The sequence below is a fragment of the Drosophila gunungcola genome, chromosome 3R (assembly GCF_025200985.1).
Source record: "Drosophila gunungcola strain Sukarami chromosome 3R, Dgunungcola_SK_2, whole genome shotgun sequence".
NCBI classification, from domain to species: Eukaryota; Metazoa; Arthropoda; class Insecta; order Diptera; family Drosophilidae; genus Drosophila; species Drosophila gunungcola.
In genome coordinates, this window is record NC_069139.1 from 9,021,962 (window position 1) to 9,036,235 (window position 14,274).

General features: G+C 41.1%; 7 protein-coding genes across 10 annotated transcripts in view; 2 read left to right on the top strand and 5 right to left on the bottom strand.

Moving 5' to 3' along the window:
* Positions 1 to 150: 150 nt before the first annotated feature.
* LOC128252615 (transmembrane protein 26) lies at positions 151 to 3,979 on the bottom strand. Of its 2 annotated transcripts, none has more exons than XM_052980487.1 (7): positions 3,477 to 3,979; positions 2,092 to 2,640; positions 1,572 to 1,723; positions 1,318 to 1,516; positions 1,129 to 1,197; positions 865 to 1,071; positions 151 to 803 (listed from the first exon to the last, which is right to left on the bottom strand). In XM_052980487.1, the coding sequence occupies exons 1-7, from the start codon at positions 3,668 to 3,670 to the stop codon at positions 596 to 598; spliced, it is 1,578 nt and encodes a 525-aa protein (XP_052836447.1). In that variant the 5' UTR covers positions 3,671 to 3,979; the 3' UTR covers positions 151 to 595. The 2 variants fall into 2 exon arrangements, with proteins under 2 accessions (XP_052836447.1, XP_052836448.1); XM_052980488.1 differs by having other exon boundaries at positions 679 to 803; positions 861 to 1,071.
* Positions 3,980 to 5,361: 1,382 nt separating this feature from the next.
* LOC128266137 (protein new-glue 3) lies at positions 5,362 to 5,748 on the bottom strand. Its single transcript, XM_053002432.1, has one exon. It carries the CDS (start codon positions 5,733 to 5,735, stop codon positions 5,406 to 5,408), a length of 330 nt encoding a protein of 109 aa, XP_052858392.1. The 5' UTR covers positions 5,736 to 5,748; the 3' UTR covers positions 5,362 to 5,405.
* Positions 5,749 to 6,661: 913 nt separating this feature from the next.
* LOC128260672 (protein PDF) lies at positions 6,662 to 7,258 on the top strand. Its single transcript, XM_052993840.1, has one exon. It carries the CDS (start codon positions 6,745 to 6,747, stop codon positions 7,045 to 7,047), a length of 303 nt encoding a protein of 100 aa, XP_052849800.1. The 5' UTR covers positions 6,662 to 6,744; the 3' UTR covers positions 7,048 to 7,258.
* A 657-nt stretch (positions 7,259 to 7,915) lies between these two features.
* LOC128266434 (golgin subfamily A member 7) lies at positions 7,916 to 10,164 on the bottom strand. 2 transcript variants are annotated; one of them, XM_053002950.1, is made up of 5 exons: positions 10,028 to 10,164; positions 9,648 to 9,816; positions 9,435 to 9,587; positions 8,582 to 8,931; positions 7,916 to 8,519 (listed from the first exon to the last, which is right to left on the bottom strand). In XM_053002950.1, exons 2-4 carry the CDS (start codon positions 9,807 to 9,809, stop codon positions 8,791 to 8,793), a joined length of 456 nt encoding a protein of 151 aa, XP_052858910.1. In that variant the 5' UTR covers positions 9,810 to 9,816; positions 10,028 to 10,164; the 3' UTR covers positions 7,916 to 8,519; positions 8,582 to 8,790. The 2 variants fall into 2 exon arrangements, with proteins under 2 accessions (XP_052858910.1, XP_052858909.1); XM_053002949.1 differs by having other exon boundaries at positions 10,020 to 10,164.
* Positions 10,165 to 10,651: 487 nt separating this feature from the next.
* LOC128252078 (protein SEC13 homolog) lies at positions 10,652 to 12,487 on the bottom strand. The gene is made up of 2 exons (XM_052979486.1): positions 12,081 to 12,487; positions 10,652 to 11,529 (listed from the first exon to the last, which is right to left on the bottom strand). The coding sequence occupies exons 1-2, from the start codon at positions 12,365 to 12,367 to the stop codon at positions 10,743 to 10,745; spliced, it is 1,074 nt and encodes a 357-aa protein (XP_052835446.1). The 5' UTR covers positions 12,368 to 12,487; the 3' UTR covers positions 10,652 to 10,742.
* Positions 12,488 to 12,742: 255 nt separating this feature from the next.
* Positions 12,743 to 13,578, top strand: LOC128252079 (ATP synthase-coupling factor 6, mitochondrial). The gene is made up of 3 exons (XM_052979487.1): positions 12,743 to 12,875; positions 13,071 to 13,222; positions 13,288 to 13,578. Exons 2-3 carry the CDS (start codon positions 13,071 to 13,073, stop codon positions 13,454 to 13,456), a joined length of 321 nt encoding a protein of 106 aa, XP_052835447.1. The 5' UTR covers positions 12,743 to 12,875; the 3' UTR covers positions 13,457 to 13,578.
* Positions 13,579 to 13,916: 338 nt separating this feature from the next.
* The window catches only part of LOC128252075 (DNA polymerase epsilon catalytic subunit 1), a 29,428-nt gene continuing 29,070 nt past the window's right edge, over positions 13,917 to 14,274 (bottom strand). For both annotated transcript variants that reach the window (XM_052979476.1, XM_052979477.1), the window contains one exon: positions 13,917 to 14,240. In XM_052979476.1, the coding sequence (XP_052835436.1) occupies positions 13,937 to 14,240 (304 nt within the window). In that variant the 3' untranslated portion in view covers positions 13,917 to 13,936. The remainder of the gene's footprint in view (positions 14,241 to 14,274) is intronic.

The window sequence follows — 14,274 nt, forward strand, 5'->3', positions numbered from 1 at the left end:
ATGTGCAGCCCGCTCTTTTATTATCCATTCAAATATGCCATAGTTAAGTTTATACAAATATATCAAAATTTATCGAGCTCTGACCACGAAAATAATTAAAACAAGATTTTATGGAAGCCTTCTATTTGTATTGGTTAATTTGTTGTTCATTTGTAGATTGTTAATTTAAATTTCAATTTTTTCAATATTTTGGGGTATCAATAAAATTTCTCAAGATATTGAGAACTACGAATTTGTGTGTTTGCACAGACAGATTCTATTAAGAATTCTGGACACAGCTTCACTTTCATTTATGTCTAGTTCTAGTTGACGAGTTATAGTAATACAAGTAATACTTTAAGGTCTATAACTTCTATTTTTAGGCAACCATTTCTAAAAATATCTTACAATACTCAATATGTAAAACGTAAGCTTAGTGTATTTTCGTGTTTAGGGCTCGATGCTTTAATGATACAATTTTCGACCTGTCCATTGGGGTCTTACAAAAGATGTGCCCTCCTGGAGCAGAGTGCCGCAGTCATTTACATAAGCATAAATGACTGCCACAAAAATAGATGCCCTAACGACTGGCGTTAGTTCCAAAAAAGTGTCTTCTTCACGACGAGTCCGAGCTGGAGGATGAGGAGCTGGAGGAGCTGCTGTCCCCGGAACTGGTGTCGCTACTACCTCCGCGGTGCTTTCTGCGCCTGGCCTTCTTCTCGTCAATTACCTCGTAACTGGGCAATGTGGAGTTGCTGGAATCGGAGCTGCTGCTACTCGAACTGCTCGACTCCTCCACAACAGCCTCAATTTTGCGAGATTTTCTGTGGCAATTTGATAAATTTAGTTATAGGATAACCATTAAAATCCCGAGGTATTACCTACTTCTTATCGTTTTTATCCGCGTTCTTGCCACGCTTCTGCTTCTTGGCCAAGTCGCATTCGCTGGGCGAACTGCTGCAGGTGCGCTTCGACTTCTTGCCCTTTTTGTCCTTGCGCCGGGATTCCTTATCCGTGCCACTCGCCTTGGTGGAGTATAGGTTCTGCGAACTGGCCGTGGAGTAGCCGGTGTCCTTGCGCTTGCGCTTTTTCCTGAAATCGGTTGGTTAATCAGAATTATCATTAGGAAAACTATGTTAAAATACCCACTTGTCTTTCTTATCCTTTTTCTTCTTACTGTACGCCGCCTCGTGCTCTGCATAGTCTTTGTCTTTGGCCCTAAAATCAAGGCACAGAAATAAATAATTTTAATTTGGAAAAATATACAATTGTATGTGTGTGAAATGTGTGAAATCTTAACAATCTAAGTTTATTAAAAGTTATGCCTTCAATACTCACTTTTTGATCTTCTTTTTTAGGTCTCCACCCCTTTCATTGGATATCATGTAGATACTGTTTTGATCAGCATCCTGTACTTTTCGTCGAGATTGAAATTGACGCGCCTTGGCCATCCTACTCTCCCGTCGGTTCTTCCAAAACTCGGCATTGACCACATATAGTCGATACAGTTGCAGGATAATCACTAAGGAGTTCTTGCCTGAAAATGTAAACAAAATTAAATGGGAACATAAACATCTCCAATTAAAACTTACAGGTGAAAAATACATTCATGTAGTTAATGATTTTGTACTGAAAGATAATTAGCAAACGAAAGGTGAGGAATGGCGCATCCTGCAGTATCACATTGAGTACGATTCCCCACACATCAATTCCACAACAGCAATTTTGGCAACAGTCCGTGTGTCTGAATAAAAAAAGTGTATGTTGGATAAGATAGGTTATTTATGTGTTCCAAAATCTAAATAGTTTTCCAAAGAGATTAACCATAATTTTTATAGTATTATTCTCTTACAAAAAATGTTGTGAGAAAAGAAAAAAAAATTAAAGCAAGCCCATCGTTGGCATACGAAAATATTATACAATATAATATACCATATATAAAAACGATTCACTTTTTTGGTTTATCTGTACCACAGATTTTTAACTAAATTATAATAAAGTTTATAATATATATACGGTTCTTTAAACAAATATGTGTAGGATAAAATGTTAAGGTACATTTCCTGACAAAATTCGAATTTTCTCTCTGAATAAATGAAATATTTTACTCACTCCTCCTTGTGATGTGATCCACTGCCCCGGGGACGTCGTCCTCTAGTGGCGGATAGCACAATTGTGAACTGCATGAGGCTCCAGGACCAAATGCCCAGCGTTAGGAAAACGAGAAAGTCGATCCTTGCTATAGAGTCATCCTTGTAGGAATCGAAAAACTCAATGATGTCCGCCGCCGTGCCAATGTAGACCAGAAGCAGTTGACTGAGCTGATCCCGGGTTAGATCTCCCTTGGGCAGCAGCCACCGGCCGACGATCAGGATGAGCATGAGGAACTGCTCGATGAGGGTTGTCCAGGTGTCCGGGGTCACCGAGAGGGTGACCCCGGCTTGACCCAGCAATGTTGCCACCGGGGGTACGCCGCTGCTGTTATTAGAGCTCGGGTTCAAGCTAGTCACGTTGCCTCCAGCCAAACTGTAGTTGCTCGGATTGGAAAAAGTGGAGTTGGTCCCAGTCATGTTGACCACTCGCCGAGCCACTTTGTCCAACTCCAGGAGCCAAATCGCCGGCACAATGCTGCTCAGATAGAGAAACACCGAGGGGCAGAACCTGCGTGAAAGGGACAAAATTAAGGTTGCACGACGGACCAGCCAAAACAAACAACAAGTCTGAGTGATGCGACAAAAGGTAAACAAGAATCGAAAGACCACTCCTCCTCCATCCAAACCCACCCGCTCCACACCGAATTCCAATGGGGTGGACACAAAACACTCTAAGCCAAAATCACAGTAAGCTACACAAAAAAAGTGTAACAACATATAGTTTGCCATACATTAAAAAAGTTCAATGTAGATTATAATAATAATTATTAGAGTGTCAATCTAAAAACGTTTAGAGGTAAGCCACTTTAAAACATAAATTCACATCATTGGATTCTTAAAATAGCTAACATATTTTATTTTATAAATTAAACAAGGTGTTAGATCGAATATTAAGGAATCAAATCACAAAAATCAAAAAGTAGCCGCACAGCATCGAAAGCTTAAAAAAAAAACAATGTGAGAGAAAGGGCTAACAATTTTAACGGCTTTGAAATACGGAACCAATTTTTTTGACCCCATTACCTAAATAAATTTTTTTTAATTCTTGAAATTGTTTTTAATTTTATAGTTGTATTAAAATTTAAAAGTGTTTAAATTTGTTTTTTTTTTTTGTTATTAAGCCACAGAAAGATTATTTTTTTGAGTGTGGGGGTGCGGCCGCCGAGTAAGTGGTTGCTGTAGAAGTGGGTGGTCAGTTTAGCCACACATTAAACACATGATTTCACTTTTAATTGAAAATCAAAGCCCGCTGCATGACGTCAACTTCGGCCGATTATTGTTTACATTTCGGGTAACAAGATACACCAGATCGTACTGTCCAGGATCTGTTGGTTTGATGCTTACCAGCGCCACTCCTGTGTCTTCTTGATCATGATGGTGAAGATGCCCTCGAGCAGCAGCAACAAGAGTGGTCCACATAGTGCCCAGTATATAATATCACTCTTCAAGGCGACCACTTGCCAAATGGCCAGCAAACTGTGCGCACTGAAGATGATCCTCGTGAGGATGGCCTTGATCGTCGAGATTATCTTGGCCATAACTGCAATGACATAATCCTGCGATGGTCGCTCCCCACAACTCCCTGGAGCACCGAAGGGCCAAAGGACCAAACGACCAAACGACCAAACAAGACCGAACCGCACACGGCGAAAAGGCAAACGCAACTGAATCGTCTGACAGCAGAAATCGCTGGGCCCCCAAATGCTTTCATTAGATGTTTAAACGCTTTTTAAGAAATTAAGGACACCGCAGCGAATGGCGCGTAATTGGTGAATGGCCGCGGACCCCTGTTCTGATGTCCCTGTGTGCGTTCAGGTCGAATCATCTTGGGTTTGTCCAGGGGCGTACTAAAGGACTACATAATTTAATCAAAAAAACGTACAAAAAAGTCTTAAGATTAGAAAGACACATTTTATAATGTCTATAATAATGTTAATCTTAAAATAATTTTAGTCTCAGTGGGCTTTTATCATTTTTTTAGGTATATCTTCCCGAAAAAATTTGTATCACATGTAAATAGACACATTTTGATTGTTAAATGTTAAAATTTCGAAACAAATCAAAATGTGTAAAGAAACCTTAAGATATAAAATACAAAAAAATCCATCTGACTGCATCTATGAAGTATTTTGATTTGATGATAAGTGAGTATTAAATTTCTGCCAGTCTCAATTATTATATTTAAAGACTAAATACTTTTATACTAGTTAAAGTGTTTTAAAATTTGTTTTTCAATTCTTAAGATTTGCAATTTTTTCAATGTTTCTCGACATTTTTCAACTAAAACGCTCCTGGTAATGACATCCCAAACGAAATCGAACCCATGCGTGCTATACGTATGTGTACCTAAAAATCACACGACCGTTAAATGCTTCAACTGACTTTTAAGACAGCAAAACGGTGGACTACGAACGGTGAACGATGAACGGAGGGCCAACAAGCGTGCTCCGCCCACCGGATTTTGGGTCTGGTCTGGTCACAAATGCAGTGCAAACAAATCGCCGGAGTGAAAACGACGCCCAGCCTTGGCCATCAAAAATGGTGGTAATGTAGCTGCAAGAAAAGTTATAGTCATCGTAAAACCACCCCGCCAAGATATAGCCGATGTTTACGTTTATGTGGTCAAAGTTGGGTCAATGTTTTTGTCGCACGTGAAGTCATTGAGCGGGACTAAAGGATGACATGGCCATGGTCTGACTGCGCACAGCTAAGCTAGACGAACAACCTGTTGATTGGAACAAAGAAAGTTAACAAGTGAAATGTGAAAAACCCTCTGCTTATACAATATAAAAGTAGGAGGCTTATGGCTAAAAATAATTACATAGTTTTATAATATGGGTGTTGAGTGTTTACCACATAGTGAAGACCATTATTTCAAAAATCCTAAAAGCCTTTGGGACCTGTCTAGGTTCACTTAAAATAATAAAATATTTGCTTATTAACATTTTAGGGTCTATGGTTATTTTCAACTGCAAAAGTGTGCGAGATTAAATACAAACTTAAAATCAATGATTAAAAATCAAAGTAGTTCAGAAAAACCATTTTTCATACAGGAGTTCTGTGTAAGATAGACAATTATATATTTTATTATCTATACATCCTGTACACCACGTACAAATGTTTTTGATAATAAAATATGTTCTCAATTAATCTTTTATCTAAGCTTACTTACTTTTCCTTTAATAATATTATATTGAATAAAATTGTTGTAAAAACTTGTTACTTTGGAAAAAGGCTTTTATTGCTTTAAGTGATATGTTTGGAATTGGAATCTTATCCCTGATTGCGGCGTCTGAGCAGCCTCCTGATTCGACGGACAGTGACGCGCCTGCCCGATCGGCTCCTGCTCCTGGAACTCGATGTGGTGCTTCTATACACCTTCACCTTGCGCTTAATGGAGTACTTGAGGTTCTTGATGCGGAACCGTTTGCGATGGACATTCGACGAGGATGTTGTGGTGGTTGTGGTGGCCGCCGTCGTTGTTGTGGTGGTGCTGGTTGTTGTTGTTGCTGCCTCTGTGGTTGTCGGAGAGGAGGCTCCACTGGCTAGCCAAATGCAAAGGCTTACGGCCAGGATTCTCAGTGCCAATGGTCCTGCATTCATCTTGCGATGTGTGATGCTGTTGCTCTGTTGTCCGCCATTTCGCCTGCTGCGAGTTTTATATCTGGCCCAGACAATCGGTGGATTTGCTTAACAAATATGTGGCATTATGCTCTCGCCAATTACGTCTGAGCAAAAATTTTTGGCATATTTACACAGTCTGGTGATCAAACAAAAGAAAAAATGGAATTTCGCAAAGCAAGCCAACAGCTATTAAATTAGATATTAAACACTGGCTTTTATTTTAACGACTGACTGTTCTAAAATTAATCACACCTTACACTCAGAGAAAATAATTGATTATTTATACGGAGATTGGCTTTATTTTTTTTTTGTATCTTTTTTTTTACAATTTTTTTTTTGATTATTTTATTGAACAACTTTAAACCGAATTTTTAAGAACAGTAAGTTCATTTTTCTGTCGCATTGAATATATAGCTGTTTTATTGTATTAAAAATGTTAAAGTGTACAGTAAAATTCACTTTAATAAACTTAATATGAGTAGTAATCTCGAGTAAAAAAGCATAGATATTATTTTTGTAAGCAGTTCTGTTGCTTTTAGTACCGACAACTTTACTTAGTTTAGTTGTCTAGTCTTTACTAGCAACCCATTTTTGCTAAGTGAAGGAGAGAGTCGCCAATAAGCTCCCTTCCCGAACAAATATTCCTGTAACCGAATGGGATTTGGTTCCTGGCTGCCTGCATGTTGGCCCATAAAACACTGCATAATCAAATATTTGCGTGGATCCAACTCGACTCCGTATTTGCCTGCCTTGGAGGACCAGCAAGGACTGCGTATGGCATGTATTGGTCCTGCAGATGACACCGATACTGACGCCTTTGGGTTGCGTGGTTGCGTGGTTGCGCGGTCTCCCGCTGAGGTTTGCCCAGGTCCGGGATCCTATAAAAGTCGTGGATATTGCAAGCATCGTTCATTCGCAAGTCTCCTGCTGCAGGTGTCCCGTGCTCTGTTCCTGTGCCAGCCTTATCCCATTCCAGCTCCTCAGGCAAATGGCTCGCTACACGTTCGTCCTGGTCCTGGTGCTTTTGGCCATCTGCTCCCGATGCGGACTCTCCGGCGCCATGGCCATGCCGGATGAGGAGCGCTATGTGCGCAAGGAATACAACCGGGATCTACTGGACTGGTTCAATACCATAGGACAGTTTACACCCAACCAAGTGGCCACACTGTGCCGCTATCCCCTGATCCTGGACAACTCTTTGGTCCCATCTGTGCCCATTAGAAAACGCAACTCGGAGCTCATTAATTCGCTGCTAAGTCTGCCCAAGAACATGAACGATGCGGGAAAGTAAACTGGAATTAAATCCGAAAGATATGAACTAAACCCACGGAGCCTGAACAAGAACATATTATTTAATGTTATATTATAGTTTTTTTGGTGCGCTGGAGGAAAATGAAAATCCGCAGGGAAGAGCTGGTGTAGTCATCTAATAGAGAGGAAAGACCGTTTGAATTTGTTGCTTTAAAAAATATATAGAAAAATATACAAATAGCAAATCTTAGAAATGTTTTATATATTATTAGGCTTATTGCTAAAAAATAAATGTCTCTGAACTTTTTCCCATCACCGCAAAGGTACAATAAAATTCATATTTATTTAGACTTAAATGAAATTATATTTAAAATGTGGGCTTGCACGCTGTGTACAAGAAAACCAACAAAAGCCAAGGGTGTTCGCCTGTTAGATTTTGTTTATTGCGATTTGAATAAAAAATTGTTAACACTAAAAACTACCTTTTGGCCAATTAAGAAATTTTGTAGGTGACACTCAGAACCCTTTAACCAAATGCTAAAAAACTAAATTTAGATGCCATGGATAACTATGGACCGTGCTGGGAGTGGCAGTGGTCGAGGTCGTAATAGTGGTTGCCTTCGTGGTTGTGGTAATCGCGGTTGTGGTGGAGTTGGTCTGACCAGATGTCGGCTTAAGCAGGAAGAGTCCGGCGAACAGGATCACGCCCAATAGATAAGTTGCTAGCTTTATTGTTCTGCTGTGAAACAATAGTTACTGTACAACGAAAAAAAATAACCCCAGATGAAAGGTAAATATCAAAATACAAAGGAAAATCAGCAAAACAAATTTAGCACAACACATTTTGCTTTCCAAATGTTTGCTTTTCGTTTGATGTTTACCCACCGCAGGAAAACAGTTGTAGGCAATTTTAAATATGACGGCAATATATATTATTCCTTATAAGATATTTAACTATGTTAATCAAAGTTGCTGATTTATATTAAAAATCGAACAGTTCTCCACTTGTCTATGGGTAAGTTCATTTGGCGCTGTTTGAAATCGGTAAGAGTTTTGTATAGAAAACATTATGCGTATGCTTTTCTCTGATTAAGCTTGAACTATGTATTTATGTATGGTAATGCCATTAAAATTAAAACTTAAGACAATCGAATTGTTAGTAACTACTACAAACAAGATGAATACAATTTTCTTTTGTTTTTTTTTTTTTTTTCAAATTACAAAACAATCAATTCTCGCTGGCCTCTCGGTCTGATAAGTAGAACAATGATAACATATGCGAATGTCTGTATATGTTGATGCATGCTTCGGCTCAAAATGCATTTTCGGTAGCTTTTCACTTAAATGACTATGCCTGCTAATGCATAAATACTAACTAACTGGCCGTACACTGCCTTGGCTAATCATTAACGGCTAATCTAGCATATCGTATGTGGCTGCAGCGGAGGAGGACTCCCAGCACACCGGTGACTAAGTCGCATGCCCCGAAGCTCTGGCCGCTGCTCTGCCAAGCTGAAAAGGATATGGAAATTCATTAGCTATCTGAGGCAATATAGAAGATCTTAGCTACTCACACATATGGTTATTGGTTATAAAGCTTTAGCTGATTCCACAGCTTTGTAATGATTTTTGTTTTTCTTTTTTTTGGAAACACACACAATGGCGCTGACTTTTGCTTGATAATTGCTGAAACACGGACACTCCTCCTTCATCTTCCTGTTGATGCGACTGTGGCTGGTTGATCTCACATGAAAAACTCGTTGGCTGAATGGGAAAGCGGAAGTCACGTCCGCCCCGGACGATCGAATATCGTAATCTCTATGACGCGGAGGCCCCGATAAGTCGGATCGATCAGCTGCAGGCCCTTGGCGTTGTAAATGCGTTCGTTTTGGGAAGCCACAAATTTGGATATTTTGCGAAGTGTCTGAGGGGGTGGCAAAACATATTTTTGGGGATGGTTAGTACAGGTTTTGGTGAAATCAATATTGCTGCAAGTGAGTGACGTTCTTTAAGCATTTTACTTGTAATTAGTAATCATAATACTTGTTGCCATTATGAGGCCTAAAAATGAGGATAAGAATTCATTTTGTACTGTAAAAATCGTCTGTTGTCAGTTATTTTAAGAAACATATGAAAGACCATTTACAAAGCTAGTCTAGTTTGTAACATATTTTAAGAATCCTCATTAGGAGTACTATTAAATGCTACAATGCTTTATGAAATTAAGCCACTATAACAGGGTTACAAATTGCCATTTTAAGGATTTTAAAACCAGAGGTATCTACATAGATAAGGAATCCTTATAAACAGTTTCATAGTTTCTATATTGGTGTTTAAAAGCATGACTTATATAATATGGTTCTTATGCTTTGTAGGAGGCCATTGTTTTGACCTTGTATGTGATTAGTACCCGCCCAAATGACGCACCTTTTCGTAGTGCGTTTCGGAGCACATATAGATCAAGTAGGCCGTGATGCAGCCAATGCATCCTTCGCAGTAGGTGCCACAGGATCCCTCCTCCGCTTCGGCATAGAATTCGTTTAGCCTGTTGATGGTGGCCTCGAAGACGTGTCTTTCAATCTGTAACATAGTAAGATATATAACAACAGTTTTGGGCTAAAGTTCAGACAATATGCTCACCATGCCCTCCAGCTCCGTGGGCAGTCGCGTGTGGAACTTCACCGAGGTTCCTTCGCTATAGTCGCGTTGGATGAAGACCTTACTGAAGACCACGCCCCCTCCGGTTGCCTGGAGCGCTGTGGGATTACCGCCCGCTGGTGTAGCGCCGCCTCCTTGGGACATGTCGTCGCTGAAAAGACGGAATACCGCATGAATGGCCTCGCTCTGCAGCGCCCGGTGCATTTGGTTTAGGACAATCATCGCGAGACTGGGGACGGAGTATTCCAATCCCAAATGGGCAGCTGGCCTTGCCTTTTCCAGCAGTCCCAAATCGGGGTGTTTTTGGGTTTGATCTGGCTATAGCCATATAGCCAGGCCTGCTTCTTGACTAACCTGTTTACCTGGAACTGAAGTAAACTTAGTTGGCTTGGAAAACCACGCAGGAATCCTCTGATTGCGTTAAATTGGTTAAAATTAGATAGAATTGCAATAATAATACAATAATACAGTGTGACCGTCGGAGTCTGAAAAATTTTTATCACCACAAAAATGTAAAGGGTATTCCCTAAAACCGTAAAATATTTCAAAACCAGTGTTGACAAATGCTCTCTTTAATAGGTCATGGCAACAAAAAAAAATGCTAGGATCGCAACCCGAATTATTTACTACAAAATCAAATTGGGGAGTATATGCTTATCGGGGAAACATTTATTAATAACGAATATTAATTGAGTTATAGTTATGACTTTAATTAGCGCAGTCTTACAATTCTGTAGTTCTGCAACGCTAATCTTTTAACATGGGGCATTTTAATCCTTACAAAAGGTAAATGATGCAAGACTCAATGGCGCGACCCCAAATAATTTAATTTTTACAAATTTTTTAAATCGATTAAGTATTTTAACTCTCGTACAGTTCAGTAAATCTGATTTAATTTGTCTATAAGACAAAAGATGGACACAATATAAAAAGCTTTAAGGCTCTTAAGTGCAAGTAAATTAATATCCGTGGAAAATAAAACAGAGTTCAGGGGGGAACATTATTTTGTATTTTGTATAGTATATATTTGTAAGATAACACTTTTGACCACGACTTTAGAACTTCTTCAGGGATTGCTCAGTTGGAGAGCTGCGAGTTGGACAGGTTCGAGCTGTGCTCCGAGTCCGAAGATGGACCAGGATGCGATGGCGCCTGGTGCTGGTGCTGCTGTGGCGCCTGTTGCTGCTGCTGGGAGTGGGAATGAGGATGGAGCGATGGCTGCTTAGACTGGATGGCCGTGCCCGACTCGTAGTTGATGCGGATCCATTGGCCCTCGGTGTTCTCCTTCCATAGCGTCACATTGTTATCGCCACCAGTGACGGCCAGAATGTTGCCGGTGGTGGACCACGAGATGCTCCACACGGCATCGTCGAATGTGTGCAACACACTCGAAGTCCACTGTGTCAGATCTGAGTTGCTGCTCCACACGATCACATGGCGATCCTGCGAGGCCGTGGCAATCTGCGATCGTGGCAGGCCGATCGACGGCGCCCAGGCCACATCGCGCACCCAATCGGAGTGCGCCTCCAGGCGCTGCTCCTCCACCCAGCGGTCGTTGTCCTCACGCCAGATCTTCACCAGATTATCGCATCCACCGCTCACCAGGCGTTTTACGGCTGACGTTCGCGAGGTTACCCGCTGGTCAAATGCCGGATCCGGAGCCTGGGCCGGGCACCAAGAGATAGCATTCACTCCGATGGTGTGGGCATTCGGAATCTTTTTGGCATCCCACACACCGTACTCCGTGTTGCAGCTGAGCACCGAAATGGAGCCATCCGAACTGGCACAGGCCAGCACCAATCCGTACTCTGACGGGGCGAAATCCACCGAGTTCACTGACGAGTCGTGGTTGCTGTATTCATAGCTGAAATGTGGCAAGCGCAAAGGTTAGATGTGGCAGACTTTAAGTGATAACACCAGTCTAAACATATGTATGACATATGTAGTTGATGTATGGGCAAGTGCGGGTGTGTGCGTCTTGGTACCCTGTTCTCTTGAACAGTGTTTTGAAGTGATAAATGGGAATTTCAATGTGGAAAAGCTTTAATTACCCTTGAATGATTGGGGTTCCTTGATGGCAATTCAAATGAGATAAACAACTTACAAGAAATTATAAGTGCAGAGAAGTAACATGTTTTTAAATTGTAATTGTAATAAATTGAAATATTACTTTATATGTTGCAATTTGTATAATCCATTTTAAAACTTTTAATTTTTAAACGGGTACTCAAAATTTTCATATCTTATTTTAAAAACATCTAATTAATCATCTAAATTCTTAAATCTATACCATTTTCTTTTCCGAATTCCAAAGCATAAAGCCTTTAATTAATGGGAACTCTATAGGCGATTCCCATTGCAACTTAAACGTCTTGTTAGTGTGGGTGTACCCCATGCCAGTGTGCGTTTACTTACAGCCTTGTCCAATCCCTGGGCGTTGTGGACTTCCAGACGATCACTTTGCGGTCGTAAGAGCACGAGGCCAGGATGTTGCCGAACTTGGGGTGAGCCCATGCCACCTGCCACACGGGTCCTTGGTGTCCTTTGAGCTCCGCCAGCGCCTTGTTGTTTTTGCGCGAGTGGAAGATGCGGACGCTGCCGTCCGACGAGCAGGTGGCCAGCAGCAGGCCGTAGAAGTCCAGTGCCGCGTGGTGGACCATGTCCTCGTGCTCCGTGTCGATCTCCTGCACCAGGCTCACCATCTTGCTCGAAATCCGTTCGTCCGGTCGCCAAATAAATTAAATAAATGCAAGTTGTCGTGTTTTTTTCCGGCGCTTGACGTGGAACCTGGACGATCAGTGTGACCAAGCAGGGATAGCGTCAGGTGGTCATACTTATTTTCTTAGTGTTGGTAATATTTACAAACTGGTCTCTTTAAGGTAGTGGTGGGCACGTTCCGCGATATAATTTGTGATCTTTCTTTTAATGTTAATAAATTTTAACTAATAAAACAAAACTTTGAGATTTATTAAAACAAAAATCTGAGACATCGAGGTTGATATATTTTGCTCTTATTAATACTTATTTGAAATTTAATTTCATTTATTTTTATATTGTATATTGTTTTGATTGAACAGCAAAACTTGCCAAACGGATAGTTTGTCTTTCCTTGATAATCGATCACGCGCCCATCCCTAACCCCAACTGTCATTGTAGACCGACAATTGAGACTTTTCCGCACGAAAGTTTGCATTTGCCAAGGAAAATAAGGTGAAAAAAGTAGTTATATTATAATCAATATAATTCACGGTGTGTGGATCGACGAATTGTAGAACTCACTGGCAAATCCAGCGGCAAAAACTTTCAGAAACCCGCAAAAAAACAAATCGCATTACATAACCTTTTTAAGGTTACATATGAGGGAAGCCGAACTATGCAATTTTAACAAAGTTCTCTATTTTCCAGATGCTGTCGCAATCCCTGCTGAGTGGTGTCCGTGTGCTGCGCACCGAGGCCCGTCGTAACTTCGGAATCGTGGCCCCCGCCCTGAACAAGGCCGCCGATCCCATCCAGCAGCTGTTCCTGGACAAGGTGCGCGAGTACAAGCAGAAGAGCGCGTGAGTTTCGTGGTCCCAAATCCTGATTAAGACCTAGAAGTAATCATTTATTTTCATACCCCCAGTGGTGGCAAACTGGTGGACTCCAATCCCCAGATTGAACGCGAGCTCAAGACCGAACTGGACCGTGTGGCCAAGCAGTTTGGAAGCGACGGCAAGACCGATATGCTGAAGTTCCCCGAATTCAAGTTCCCCGAGGTCAAGGTGGACCCCATTACCCAGGCCGCTCAGTAAAGATCGAACCTCGCCTATGAGTTAGTCTAATTGCTTTAAGTTCTGCTGCTGATTTCGTCTGTGCGCCTACAAAACCACGGGTCCTACGTTAGCAACAACCAATAAAATCGGGAAAACGACAAGCGAAACGTTTGTAAAAATCATCAAAAGTGTGTGAACCTCAAGGGATTATACAGTGTGTCATCTCATAATCATATCCTAACGTACTGCCAATATTTACTTGCTTTCAAAAAGTGATATCTTAAATATAATTTATTTTAATTACTTTCGCGAAAAGTAGCGATCTACATCAAATGAAGGAAGTCCTTTATAAAACTTAATTCCTAAAGAAAGGTCTTGACGGAATCAAGATAAACTAAAGATGGTTATTTCAGTATATCATATCACACAACCACAACTAGCATTAATTTTTTTTAACAATATATATATTTAGAAGTAAGACTTATAATTAGGTCCTACAAACTACAAATTAACAACATCTTATCGCGGCGTGTTCAGTGCCTGATGGACTGTCTGCTGGAGCAACTGCATCTTATGGTTTGCAGCCACCTTGCTGAATGTGCCCAACAGAACTTGGATGTCCTTGCCGCTGATGAGGGGCACAAAGTTGCCGGCGCAGGTGCAAAACTCGGCCAGATTCTCACGCTTGATTTCGCTACAGCGGGCACAGCGCAAGTCCTGCAGCACATAGGACATCATCTTGCGCTGCAGAGCGTCCAACATTCGCATCTCGATCTCCTCGTTGTCATAGGCCACATAGCACTGGGCACAAAGCCAAACGGGTCTAGAAGATTTAACAAAATTAAATAATTTGAATT